Source organism: Xyrauchen texanus, chromosome 1 (genome assembly GCF_025860055.1).
Source record: "Xyrauchen texanus isolate HMW12.3.18 chromosome 1, RBS_HiC_50CHRs, whole genome shotgun sequence".
NCBI classification, from domain to species: Eukaryota; Metazoa; Chordata; class Actinopteri; order Cypriniformes; family Catostomidae; genus Xyrauchen; species Xyrauchen texanus.
In genome coordinates, this window is record NC_068276.1 from 41,952,479 (window position 1) to 41,966,376 (window position 13,898).

General features: G+C 35.4%; 2 protein-coding genes across 3 annotated transcripts in view; one reads left to right on the top strand and one right to left on the bottom strand.

Annotated features, from left to right (window-relative positions):
- Positions 1 to 1,017: 1,017 nt before the first annotated feature.
- Positions 1,018 to 8,368, top strand: LOC127645183 (CKLF-like MARVEL transmembrane domain-containing protein 3). Of its 2 annotated transcripts, XM_052129595.1 has the most exons (6): positions 1,018 to 1,153; positions 2,264 to 2,483; positions 7,255 to 7,410; positions 7,552 to 7,647; positions 7,784 to 7,895; positions 8,302 to 8,368. In XM_052129595.1, the coding sequence occupies exons 2-6, from the start codon at positions 2,367 to 2,369 to the stop codon at positions 8,322 to 8,324; spliced, it is 504 nt and encodes a 167-aa protein (XP_051985555.1). In that variant the 5' UTR covers positions 1,018 to 1,153; positions 2,264 to 2,366; the 3' UTR covers positions 8,325 to 8,368. The 2 variants fall into 2 exon arrangements, with proteins under 2 accessions (XP_051985555.1, XP_051985045.1); XM_052129085.1 differs by lacking the exon at positions 1,018 to 1,153 and having other exon boundaries at positions 2,105 to 2,483.
- A 1,302-nt stretch (positions 8,369 to 9,670) lies between these two features.
- The window catches only part of LOC127644427 (CKLF-like MARVEL transmembrane domain-containing protein 4), a 37,787-nt gene continuing 33,559 nt past the window's right edge, over positions 9,671 to 13,898 (bottom strand). The window contains exon 4 of the mRNA XM_052127982.1: positions 9,671 to 13,111. Coding sequence (XP_051983942.1) covers positions 12,947 to 13,111 — 165 coding nt within the window. The 3' untranslated portion in view covers positions 9,671 to 12,946. The remainder of the gene's footprint in view (positions 13,112 to 13,898) is intronic.

The following is a 13,898-nucleotide window of genomic DNA, read 5'->3' on the forward strand; positions in this document are numbered from 1 at the left end:
CAAATTTGGCATGGACTTACATTTTTTAATACAACATTAGAACAAGGGTTAGTCATTATTATAAGGAATGGAAACAATGTAACCACACACATAAAAAAGGGAATTAAGACTTTTTGAAAATGAAGTAGAAGAAAAACATTCACCTTCTTCATTTTGTTTGATCACAAAGGTAGAAAGAACATTGTGTTGAATCATGTCCAGTGTACTATTGGCACACATAACATTTGACACAATATGTGCAATATTAAGAAATACTTAACACTTGGTTTTCTTCACATGTTCGTCATCTGCTCTACCGACTGAAACTCAACAAAATTTTAACTCTCTTCTTCTGGCCCCTTATTGTGAGGAGATACTATTAAACATTGAATATTTTATAAATGCAAATATGCGTCAATATTTGTTATTGCTCAGATAATATTGTTTGGATTAACACTAATGTTACTACAAATGTGATGTTGGTAATGCACTTTTGCTCTCACAGGATGTATTCAATTTGACCTTTGCAACAGTTTTCTTGTGTATTTTTAGCTTGATAGCAGTTTGCACATATACACTGAAGGGCACTCTGAGTGGAGGGGTAAGAAAGCATACATTTCTTTCAATTCCTGGAGCTTTCCATGTATACATTAAATCTATCATACTGTTTTAAACCAGTTTCTTTTTTGCAAATACTTACATAGTTCTAGATTATTTTTAGTCTAGAGTCTATAATGATGACTACTATTGTGACACAACATGTTTCTCTCTGTGGTGTGGGCTTTGTGGTGCTTGTGGTGAGAAACAGATCAACATTTAAGTAATTTTTTTTACGAAGAATCTCCACTTTCACATTTTTGTATTTGGCGATTCACATTCTTCATGCATATTGCCACCTACTGGACATGGAGGGGAATTTATAGTAAAACATTACTTATATATTGATCTGTTTCTCACCCACACCCATTATATCACTTCTGAATACATGGATTTAACCACTGGATTCTTATGGATTACTTTTATGCTGCCTTTATGTCTATTTTGGAGCTTCAAAGTTCTGGCCACCATTCACTTGCATTGAACTAACCAAGAGAGATGAAATATTCTTCTAAAAATCTTTGTTTGTGTGTTCAGCAGAAGAAAGAATGTCATATACAACTGGGATGACATTAGGGTGAGTAAATGATGCGAGGATATTTATTTTGGGAGAACTACTCCTTTAAGTGTGTAAAAGAATGTAACCAATCCACAAATCATCATCACTCAAATTCAAGTTGCCTCTGTAAATCGAGGACAATGTCATTGTTGTCTCAACACAGTTAACCATCATGCTGTTTTGATATTGACTTTATTTCCTGATTGTTTGGGGCCCTAGAGACCCCATTGTGGTTTGTGTAACAATAATAATAGTAATTTCATAATTGATGTACTGTTTTGCCTTCAAATTATTTTAATATTTTAAAATGACCCGATTAATACCAGGAACGCAAATATTATTTAAGCTTTCACAATCTGTTTTACCACAAGTAGGCATGCACTTTTGTAGAAAGATAACTGTTATCCAGGATTGTTATGCTATTTGTGCATGGGGGCAATTTGACCCCATCAAGAAGAGTGCATTACCATAAATATAATAAAGCAAATCTAAACAAAGTAAGCCTGTACTGCTGGTGTGTAAATATGTAGATACTTATGTAGCATATTTATGGTCAAACAAACCAACCAGAGAATATTTGCATGTAAAAATTTACAGCAGTTTTTACCTGTGGTCAATGTAACATTTATCACGGAAGACCTTTGAAACATTTGACGTTTTGTTGCTTTTTTTCATACAATTGGCAGAAGATGAAGAATACGTACTGTAATGCTAGGTGCTTTCTACCTAATCTAACCCATAAAATTAGGTTTGTTGATGTTGTCAGGTCGATTGTTAAATGGTAGGCCTACTATTGATTTAAATAAACCAGTTTATTTAGACGAAGCACACATCATATAGCTTTTCCAGTGTAGCAACAGTGTTCAGTATTTTGAGCTATTAAAAGGGGCTTGTGGATAGACACAGAGCGTTGAGCATTGCAGGGTTGCATTTGTCCAGTCGTACAGAAATAAAGCGTAGTTGTTCCATAAATAGTTATACCGTTTCTCATTCTTCCTGTTAAAGATGTAGGCTATCGCCCACATTCTCTGTTCACTTATTAACCATTTCTGGAATCCAGATTTCGGCTAAGCAGATGTTGCTCTTTTGAGCGCTTCGTTTCCGCACTGTCATTATTTCCTTTTCCAGTCCGGGGGAAGTTATTTCGATTTGCGAAGAGTGTCACTCTGATCGCGGACAGCAGGAACCATCACTGTGAACTTCATTGAAAAGTAACTGTTTGACGAGCGCGATGGGGGACATCGAGGCTCCGGAGAGAAACCGATCACAGGAGGCTGGAGTTCGTTCTCTTCTCCCGAGTAAAGAGTTCATCTCCTCCCGAAAAGGACTTCTTCTGATCGGAGAAGTGGTATGCTTTTCAAATTGTATTATTTTAAAAACATCCATCTGAGTGCATTAGTAATAATACCTTCCATTTGTGGTATCTGCAAATTGTTTAATGTATTGTCTGATAGCTCTCTGGGAGATAATGGATTAATTTAATATATCGAAAAACATATTTCAACGACAGAAATGCACATTGCATTCATCCGATGTGTTGTATTTTTGGGTTCGAGATACTTTTTTAAAATGTCTGATTCAGTAATTGGCTATTTATATGTGTGTTTTGAAAAGTTTCTGCTGCATTGAATGAATGAGTGAGTGAACGAGCTGTTTTCTATATAGGTCAAACCCATCACACTTTCCTCATTCAGCTGGAGGGCGAGTTTTATGAAGGCTGCGGATGAGTTGTTCTTTTAGAAGTTTAGATAGACGTATCATATAAGCAAAATAATTTGATGTGCAATGGGAGAGACATCTGTTCCTAATCTATGATTAATTTATTTCAGAATTGTTTCTACACAGGTTCTATTTTATATATATAGCCTACTATATATATACAGTGTGTGCATTTATATATATATATATATATATATATATATATATATATATATATATATATATATATATATATATATATATATATATACATAAACATCACATACAACATTCCTCTCTCTCTCGTGTGTGTGTGTGTGGTGGAGTCCCCTATGAATGTTAAAAAATTATTAAAAGATGTATGCATTTTATTTTCATAACGTATTCCATTGAATTGAACTGTTTAATATTTTACAACATTAAATCATTCTTAAAATAGGATTATTTTCTTTCATTAAATTTACTCAATTCAATTTGATTGAATTTTGTTATGAAATTTCGTAAACAAAATTCAATCAATTTGAATTTCAAGATGGAAGCAACCTGACACTCACTGTATCCCTCTACCAGTAAAGCCAAAATGTAACCTTTCTTTTCCTCACTGAAAACCTTCCAACTCTTGGCATGGTCAATAGTTATTCTATTATATGATGATGATGATTATTATTATTATTATTATTATTATTATTATTATTATTATTATTCCAATGACTTTTGAGGTACTACAAGCACTGTTTTTGCAATCCAGCTGGTTGTATTGCAAGAAGATAGTGATGAGCTAAGCAGTGGTTTTTATACTTTTCCTCGCTTAAATAAGATATGGTTCAGGTGATCACTTAATCAGTACCTTGTTAAGAAGAACGATATGTGCTTGTGATGGAATTCAGCAGACACTGGAATTGAATGGCTGCCATACATGTACAGCTGTGGCCAAAATATTGGCAGTGACATACATTTTGATTTATGATTCACTTTGTTTCTAGATTATTGTGCAGAGTGATTGGATGCATTTTAAATAATTGCAAAAAGCTTCAATGGCCAAAAAAATGAACTTTATCACAAAAACCCAAATTTCACTGTTTTTTGGCCCTGGCACAAAATGACCTGCTAACATACAGGTGAAACTCGAATATCGTGCAAAAGTTCATTAATTTCAGTAATTCAACTTAAAAGGTGAAACTAATATATTATATAGACTCATTACAAGCAAAGTAAGATATTTCAAGCCTTTATTTGATATAATTTTGATGATTATGGCTTACAGCTTATGAAAACCTCAAATTCAGAATCTCAGAAAATTAGAATATTACATGAAATCAATAAAAAAAGGATTTTAAATACAGAAATGTCGGCCCTCTGAAAAGTATAATCATGCATATGTACTCAGTACTTGGTTTGGGCCCCTTTTGCATTAATTACTGCCTCAATGCGGCGTGGCATGGATGCTATCAGCCTGTGGCACTGCTGAGGTGTTATGGAAGACCAAGATGCTTCAATAGCGGCCTTCAGCTCTTCTGCATTGTTTGGTCTCATGTCTCTCATCTTTAAGCTAGCAATGCCCCATAGATTCTCTATGGGGTTCAGGTCAGGCGAGTTTGCTGGCCAATCAAGCACAGTAATACCATGGTCATTGAACCAGGTTTTGGTACTTTTGGCAGTGTGGGCAGGTGCCAAGTCCTGCTGGAAAATGAAGTCAGCATCTCCATAAAGCTTGTCTGCTGAAGGAAGCATGAAGTGCTCTAAAATGTCCCGGTAGACGGCTGCGTTGACTCTGGACTTAATAAAGCACAGTGGACCAACACCAGCCGATGACATGGCTCCCCAAACCAACAAAGACTGTGGAAAATTCACACTGGACTTCAAGCATCTTGGATTGTGTGCCTCTCCATTCTTCCTCCAGACTCTGGGACCTTGGTTTCCAAATGAGATGCAAAATTTGCTCTCATCAGAAAAGAGGACTTTGGACCACTGAGCAACAGACCAGTTCTTTTTTTCTTTAGCCCAGGTAAGACGCTTCTGACGACATTTGAAGCCCATGTCCAGGACCCGTCTGTGTGTGGTGGCTCTTGATGCAGTAACTCCAGCCTCAGTCCACTCCTTGTGAAGCTCCCCCACACATTTGAATGGCCTTTTCCTGACAATCCTCTCCAGGCTACGGTCATCCCTGCTGCTTGTGCACCTTTTTCTTCCACACTTTTCCCTTCCACTTAACTTTCTATTAATGTGCTTTGATACAGCACTTTGAGAACATCCAACTTCTTTTGCAATTACCTTTTGAGGCTTTCCCTCCTTGTGGAGGGTGTCAATGATGGTTTTCTGCACAACTGTCAGGTCAGCAGTCTTCCCCATGATTGTGAATTCAACTGAACCAGACTGAGAGACCATTTAAAGGCTCAGGAACCCTTTGCAGGTGTTTTGGATTAATTAGCTGATTAGATTGTGACACTTTGAGCCTACAATACTGAACCTTTTCACAATATTCTAATTTTCTGAGATTCTGAATTTGGGGTTTTCATAAGCTGTAAGCCATAATCATCAAAATTATATCAAATAAAGGCTTGAAATATCTTACTTTGCTTGTAATGAGTCTATATAATATATTAGTTTCACCTTTTAAATTGAATTACTGAAATTAATGAACTTTTGCACGATATTCTAATTTTTCGATTTTCACCTGTAATTTCACTAATCATATCAGCAGCACCTGGGAAAGTGTGATTGAGTACTAGTCTGGTGAAATCACTCTATCATTCTGATTGCATTATAAGAGCAGACTGATTGCTATAAAAGGAGGGAAGAAGTGCTTCCAATCATTGTGTTCTTGTTCCCAATGCTTACCTCTAAAGAATGGCTTGCAGCCATCATGCTTTGCCTCACATGCAAGGAAATTGCTGCAAAGAATATTGCTCCTGAAAGAACCATTTACCGGATCATCAAGAACTTCAAGGAGAGAGGTTAAACAGCAGTGAAGAATGCTTCAGGACGTCCCAAAGTGTCCAGCAAGTACCAGGACCGTCTCCTCCTGAGGAGTCTGCTACAGAATTGTGTCACCACCAGTGCAGAGCTTGCTCAATATTAGCAGCAGGTTGGTGTGAGTGCATCTATGAGTGCATCAGTGAGGTGAAGACATTTGGGCAATAGCCTGGTGTCAAGAAGGGCAGCAAAGAAGCCACTTCTCTCCAAGAAAAACATCAAGGACAGACTGAAATTCTGCAGGATGTACAAGGATTGGACAGCAGAAGACTGGTGCAAAGTTATTTTCTCTGATGAAGCCCCCTTCTGACTGTTTGGGGCATCGGAAAAATCGATAGTCCGGAGAAGAAAAGGTGAACGCTACCATGAGTCCTGTGTCGTGCTAACAGTGAAGCATCCTGAGACCATCCATGTGTGGGGTTGCTTTTCATCCAAGGGAGTGGGCACTCTCACAATTCTGCCCAAAAACACTGCCATGAATAAAGAATGGTATCTAAATGTCCTGCAAGAGCAACTTCTCAAGAACAAGGGTCAACACTGTAAATATTGAGTCTTTGCATATATTTAATGTTTTTGCCAATAAAAGCCTTTAAATCTCATGAAATGCTTATCATTGTTTTCCAATATACCATAGAAACATGTGAAAAAATCTACAAATACTGAAGCAGCAAACTTTGCAAAACACAAAATTTATGTCACTGCCAATACTTTTGGCCACGGCTGTAGAGATGCTGATTTAAGAAAAATTTGAAGGTGTCTCTTGATAATTTCTGCTATATACAGTGTGTGTATATATATACACACACACACACATTCCAGTGTGTGTGTGACACATACACACACACACAGACACACTGGAATGCTGTAGTATGTGATATGTGTCATAAAATTGTTGCAATACTTTCTTCTGTTAGCTTTAGACTACTTAAAGTATTTGACTTTGCCCACCTACGTGCACCTTTATTTAATGCAAATGTTTATATATATATATATATATATATTATATATTATCATTGGTATGCCTGTGGAGTGGCATCTTATAACTCCAAACATTGATATTTTTTTACAGAATAAATAAATGTTACACTTCACTCAAAAGAGATAACTGATAAGTCATAACTAGCATTTTAAGGCCACAGTTGCTGAATATTATAACAATCTTTATGATCAATGGCTGTTACCATTGCAAGGTTTTAACATTTAGCAGATGCTTTTAACCAAAACAACTTACAAATGCATAATGAAACATTGCAAGTAATTTGTCATGCAAAGTTCAACAATATCTGCACAATATTGCACTGCCAATTTCTGAGAATAGCTGTAGTACAGAAGCTAGCGCAGAAGAAAGAGACAGACAAGTGAAGGTTTTGTTAAGGCACCCTATTACAAATATAAAATCTATATTAAATGAGTGAAATAAATATCCTCTTCTACCCTTTCTTTCCCAGGTGCTATCGTTTATCAGTTTTGTGTGTTTTGCTGCCTCAACAGCAGCTGCCTTTGTCACAGCTCCCTTCATTGAATTCTTAGCAGCCCTCGTCCTACTCTTTGCTTATTCTACGAAGTTCAATGAGAGATTCAAGGGCTTTCACTGGCCCCTCATGGTAAGTTAAGTAACCCACATAATGGAGGCTGTTTATGTTGGATCTTAAAGGTCATGTACACAATCTCCATGACATCAGATTATAACCTTGAATACAGTCCTGTCCTGCTTTCTAATTCTCCATGTCTGTTGTTTCATCAAGGACTTCCTACGCTGTGTCAGTGCCTCCATCATCTTTTTCATAATCTCTATAATATCTGTGTCTAAGTATCTAGATGGAGCCTCCAAGGCTGCTGGGGTAAGCTTTCATAGATCAAGTCTAAATCTCTCCCATCTCTCATCGTTCACCCATGACATGTGTTATGTGTTTTATGTGATGTTTGCACTGGTTTGTTTCTCTTTCCCTCTTTATTTCTCTCTACGTCACTTCTTAGGTCTTTGGCTTCACTGCCACAGTACTTTTTGCCCTGGATTTTTATTTCATCTTTAATGAACTGGCCAACTTTCTCAAAGGAGGTGATTCCAGTGAACCACCCAATACACAAGGTATTTCACTTAAGGGCTCTTGCATACACTGGATGCTAAGTCTCTCAAAATATTCTCTATAGATATAGATTACATGTTTTTGTAGCTTTCCACATCACTCTAAACCACCGAAACCATTAGTAAGACTAGTCACTGAAAGTCAAAGCGTGATTTGATTTACAATCAAGTGAGGCTTTAACATTTCATAGAAATATTCATATACAGTTTAGCTTTTACTTTGGGTTAGTGAGCAAGCAGATTGAATTGTCTTGCATTGTCATATTGCTAGTGCTTTTTAAACATTCACAGTGTAAAGCAGATTATTTTCATGGGGAATTTCCCATTTAATTCTTTTTTTCCCTTTTGTCCTTCAAAGACTGCATTGCTTTGCTTCTCTTACAGACTAACATATTCTTCTTCCCCACAGATGATGACTCAGACTCTGACTAAAGCTGTGATTGTGTCCGAGACAGCATCTGGTATATGTGGCCTGACATTGTCATTTTTATCTTTTTTCTTCAACCCCCACAGCAGAAACTGAATTGTTCAATATGTTACATGTCACAGCAGTGTCAGAAATGAACGTTTCCATTAATGCTCAATATTTCCCACCTGAATTTGATTTTCAGGGGCATTTTTACCTTTATACGGGCTAGTAAAAAAATAAATATAAATAGTAATAAATATTATAAATTATTCACATAAATTATCATTATTTTCTGAAAGTAATTATAGCTTATGTTTAATGTACTAATTAATATACATAAGCTTAGAATAGATATTATCAGATGTTACAAATAAACCACAAAAGCAATAATTAAGGGGCTTTTTTTTTTTTTTGCCCCACATTTTGAATTTCACAGGCATTTTTGCCCACAGCTACCGACCCTGTGTCTCAGAATAGGAGCTATTGTGTGTTCATAGAAAAGTATATACTTTTTGGGATTGTGAATTTCCCTGCAGTCTATGATACTTTTCCAAAGCTGTGTACAATTCCATTGATGGAGCTTTACATCAGACAGCTTGTTGACTGTTGTTTTTAGAAAGGGCCGAAGCTTACCATTTATTATGTCTACGTGCTGCCTGTAAACAGCTTAAGCGTACTTATTGTAATTTACCTTACTGTATTGTTTACATATTTGTGATTGCTTTAAACAATTGAATGTGTTTATTTTTATGTGTAAGCCTTTTCTATTTCTAGACTCTGGAGGTTTATGTTTTCTGAATTTAGAGTTGTATTTTTCAAAGTACGTTCTCTTAAATCTGACATTGCATGACCTTGGTGATGATACCTGGTACTGGGGATAATGTTTCTTTTTAATATTTTTGTAATGTTTTGCACCAAAAAAAAAAAAAGTTTACATCATATATGTAAATAGCAGGTGGTTGGCTGGTCACAGCTGCCTGTCTCATTTCCTGTCACATTTCCACAGGTCTACACTAATCTTATGTATTGCCAAAGTACTGCAAAAAAAAAAAAAACATTTAAAACTTGTAGTGCCTAATTAACAATAAACTGTCATTACATGTGCACTGCCCTGCAATTGAACCTGCATTAACATTTAAATGGGAGCGTCAGCAGTGCTTTAAGGCAGTGTCTCCTGCTTTCTTATATTCTCAGGCTTGCTACATTTATCCAGATGATATGAAGGACTGATAAGCTTTCAGGATTGTTTTGTAAACTGTCAGATTGCAACAGCAATAAATATTTTTTGTTCACCATGGTCTTAATGTTTATTTTTTAACAAATAATGACATGGTCATTTTGTAAATTTTGACATTGTATAATATATGTTTTTTATAGTGACAACATATATGGTGCATTTCCTTGAGTGAATCTAAATCTAAATGCAGTGGGTGCCAAAGTAGCAAGACTTTTGTCACTTATTCAACATGGTCTATCCAGATCCATTTATTGGGAGGAAATGATTGCCATCACAAATAATTAGCATTTTTCATGTCTACACACAACTCTATAAATACAAATATACAAATTTAGAGCACTGTTACAATGAAGTAAAACTTTGCTTTCTATAATAAAGGAAAAGTCAGCAAGAAACAAAACAGTTATCAGTTGTAATCATACAGTACAAACTTTTGAGTCCCATAAAATGTCAACAGTTCATTTTGAAATATATATATTTTTTTATCAATGGTATACTTCAAATATCTAAAACGGATTAATATGATTTGTGAGCTGGAAATACACAGTCCAAACCATATGGTCAAAATCAGGAATTTGATGCTAAAATCTTCAAGTGAGAAATGTAGCATCTATTGTCAAAGCACAGTAAAAGCTGTTACCAATTATTAAAGCATAACACACAGTATTGTCATCAATATCGGAAAAATGAACACTGTACCGCAGAGTGCTACATTAAGACATAAATTATTCTTCAAACCCACACAATCTTTCTAGAAAATTCCACATAACGTGGCGAGTCCAGGATTCTAAATTATTTCATTTCAATGTTGGTCTCATGCTAATAAGTAACAGTGACTTCAATAAAAAAATGTAAGACACAAAAGGTATACTATGAATAATATGAGGAATGATTTAAATCAAAGTTACTTCAAGAATAAAACCATGTGCAATTGCACTAGACCTTAAAATTGATTCAGTTATTTTTGATTAAAAATAAATGTTCTAAAACATCATACAAGGGATCAGTTCCTCAAAGCAAGACTTTCAATTTTTTTAATTTCACCCATTGACCTTTTAATACAGGTATTCTGATAATCCTGACATAACATTTTGTCCAGTATTTTGAGCATTTGGACTAGTCTAGCCTCTATGACATAAGGCACACAATATCAACTAATGCAATCATATATTGCACACTTAGTACAGTCATTCCTTAAACTAAAGTTTATAAATGTCAGTCATAAGAATTCATACAAACATGGACCCTTCATTAAAATCATTTCATATCATACACAGAGCTGCTTAATAAATACACCTTCTTCAAAAGTCTATCCTTGGTTAAATCAACATATACAGATAAATGGACAGAGCAGGCGTACACAGTGGAGTATAGAAATCATTACAAACAAACACAAAGACATGAACAACAACAACAACCAATAGACTATGCACACAGGATTTAGTCTCTGAAAATATCTAAAAATTTGTTGTATACAAAGATTAGTATCAAAATTTCAAACAAGCCATAAAACTCAAACACGCCAATCCTCCACACACATAAACACATACTGTTTGAAAGATGTTGCAGCAAGTTTTAATACAGGGTCACATTCCAGAGGTGAAATGTTATGTTTGGTACAGCGTAGCTACCAAAGGAGTGGTATTAAAAAAAAAAACATTAAAATAAATACTGGTGCTCCTAGTGGGCCCCTCCTCTACAGAGAACTAGAATCTAACTGCATTTTACTCAGATGTGTTTGATATGACGATCAAGGCAGAGAGAAAAACCTAATTGGTTGCTTACAAAACACTTTTCCATGAGAATAAAATATCATGAAATTGTCCAGAAAGAGAGGCCCACCAGCTGCCATTCCACTTTAGTCAAAAATATGCAAAATCATTATAAGAAAGGTTAAATCAGTCTATTAAAGGAAGAGTTCACCCAAAAATAAAAATTCTCTCATCATTTACTCACCCTCATGCCATCCCAGATGTGTATGACTTCTTTCTTCTACAGAACACAAATTAAGATTTGTAGAAGAAGACCTGTTGGTCCATACAATGGACTATAAATCTTCACATTGATTCACATTGTTTCTAGATTATTGTGCAGATTGATCAGATGCATTTTAAATAATTGCAAAAAGATTCAAATGGCCAAAAAAATGAACTTTATCACAAAAACCCAAATTTCACAGTTTTTTGGCCCTGGCACAAAATGACCAGCTAACATCATTTCACTAATCATATCAAAGTGTGAACGAGTACTAGTCAGGTGAAATCATTCTATCATTCTGATTGGCTTACAAGAGCAGACTGATTGCTATAAAAAGAGGGAAGAAGTGCTTCCAATCATTGTGTTCTTGTTAGCAAAGGTTACCTCTAAAGAAAGATGCCATTCCAGATGTGTATGACTTCTTTCTTCTACAGAACACAAATTAAGATTTGTAGAAGAAGACCTGTTGGTCCATACAATGCAAGTGAATGGTGTCTAGAACTTTGAAGCTCCAAAAAGCACATAAAGGCAGAATAAAAAATAATCCATATGACGCCAGTGGATTCAGAAGTGATATGATAGCGGTGGGTGAGAAACAGATCAATATTTAAAGTCCTTTTTTTTTTTTTTTTACTATAAATCTTCACCTTTGACCAACCTCAACCAGTAGGTCGCGATACGCATGAAGAATGTGAATTGCCAAAAAAACAGAAGAAAAAGAATGTGGATGTAAATGTGAAATTGGATATGTATAGTTAAAAAGGGTATAAATATTGATCCGTTTCTCACCCACACATATCATTTCACTTCTGAATCCACTGGAGTCGTATGGATTACTTTTATTCTGTCTTTATGTGCTTTTTGGAGCTTCACATTCTGGCCACCATTCACTTGCATTGTATGAACCCACAGAGCTGAAATATTCTTCCTAAAATCTTTGTGTTCAGCAGAAGAAAGAAAGTCATAAACATCTGTGATGGCATGAGGGTGAGTATGATTAGATTGTTTTCGGGTGAACTATTCTTTTAAGCATAAATTCATTTTCAATAATTAATTTCCCCCAAAATCAGAACACACATTTGGTTTTTCATTGCTAATATATGACAAAGTAGTGTTCCTTTCAGGCTGAGTTAAACAGAAGTGTTTTCAAATGGTGGCTGACAGGTTTTGTCCAGCTTAGTGCAGACATTATTAAAACCAGCCGATCCTGGCTGCGACACAACATAAGACCACTCAGGCTCCCCACTGGGATAAGTTTAGGAGCACTGTGGAGAGAATTCCTGTCATCCCCTGTTTGTACGTACATATATATCATAATTGGCCAGTCAACAGACTCCCACCATAAGGATGTGAAAGAGCAAACTGTTAGAGGAATGTAGACCGTGTGGGTGGGGCTTCACCTGCCTCAGGTTTTATTGGTCTGACTGGCTTTTACTGTAGCTCAGGCCGTGACTCCACCTCTCCTCGTGAGGCTGTGCGGGCACGAATGTACTCATTGGTTGGCAGGGCTCCGTCACGCGAGTCCCCGAGACGCCACCTTCGCACAGCCAAATATGTGTTCAAACCATACACTCCCATCACCAGGAACCCAAATATCTGTGGACACACACACAAAAGAACAATTCAATTCATACTTAAATTATGTTTTCAGGTTTAATTATGAAAACATTGTTTAAAAATTTGCATTAAATGGTATTAAATAAATTATAATTGTATAAAATATACATCTATATATTATTCATATATATATATATACATATATATATATATATATATATATATATATATATATATATATATATATATATATATATAAATTTTATAATAAATAATATTATACATAATTGTGGTGTATATATATATATATATATATATATATATATATATATATATATATATATATATACTTTTGGCCATGGCTGTGACATAAATTTGGTGTTTTGCAAAGTTTTCTGCTTCAGTTGTTGTGGTGTTGATTCACATTGTTTCTAGATTATTGTGCAGAGTGATCAGATGCATTTTAAATAATTGCAAAAAGCTTCAAATGGCCAAAAAAATGAACTTTATAACAAAAACCCAAATTTCACAGTTTTTTGGCCCTGGCACAAAATGACCAGCTAACATCATTTCACTAATCATATCAAAGTGTGAACGAGTACTAGTCAGGTGAAATCATTCTATCATTCTGATTGGATTATAAGAACAGACTGATTGCTATAAAAAGAGGGAAGAAGTGCTTCCAATCATTGTGTTCTTGTTAGCAATGGTTACCTCTAAAGAAAGATTTGCAACCATCATCGATTTGCATCAAAATGGCCTCACATGCAAGGAAATTGCTGCAAAGAATATTGCTCCTGAAAGAACCATTTACCGGATCATCAAG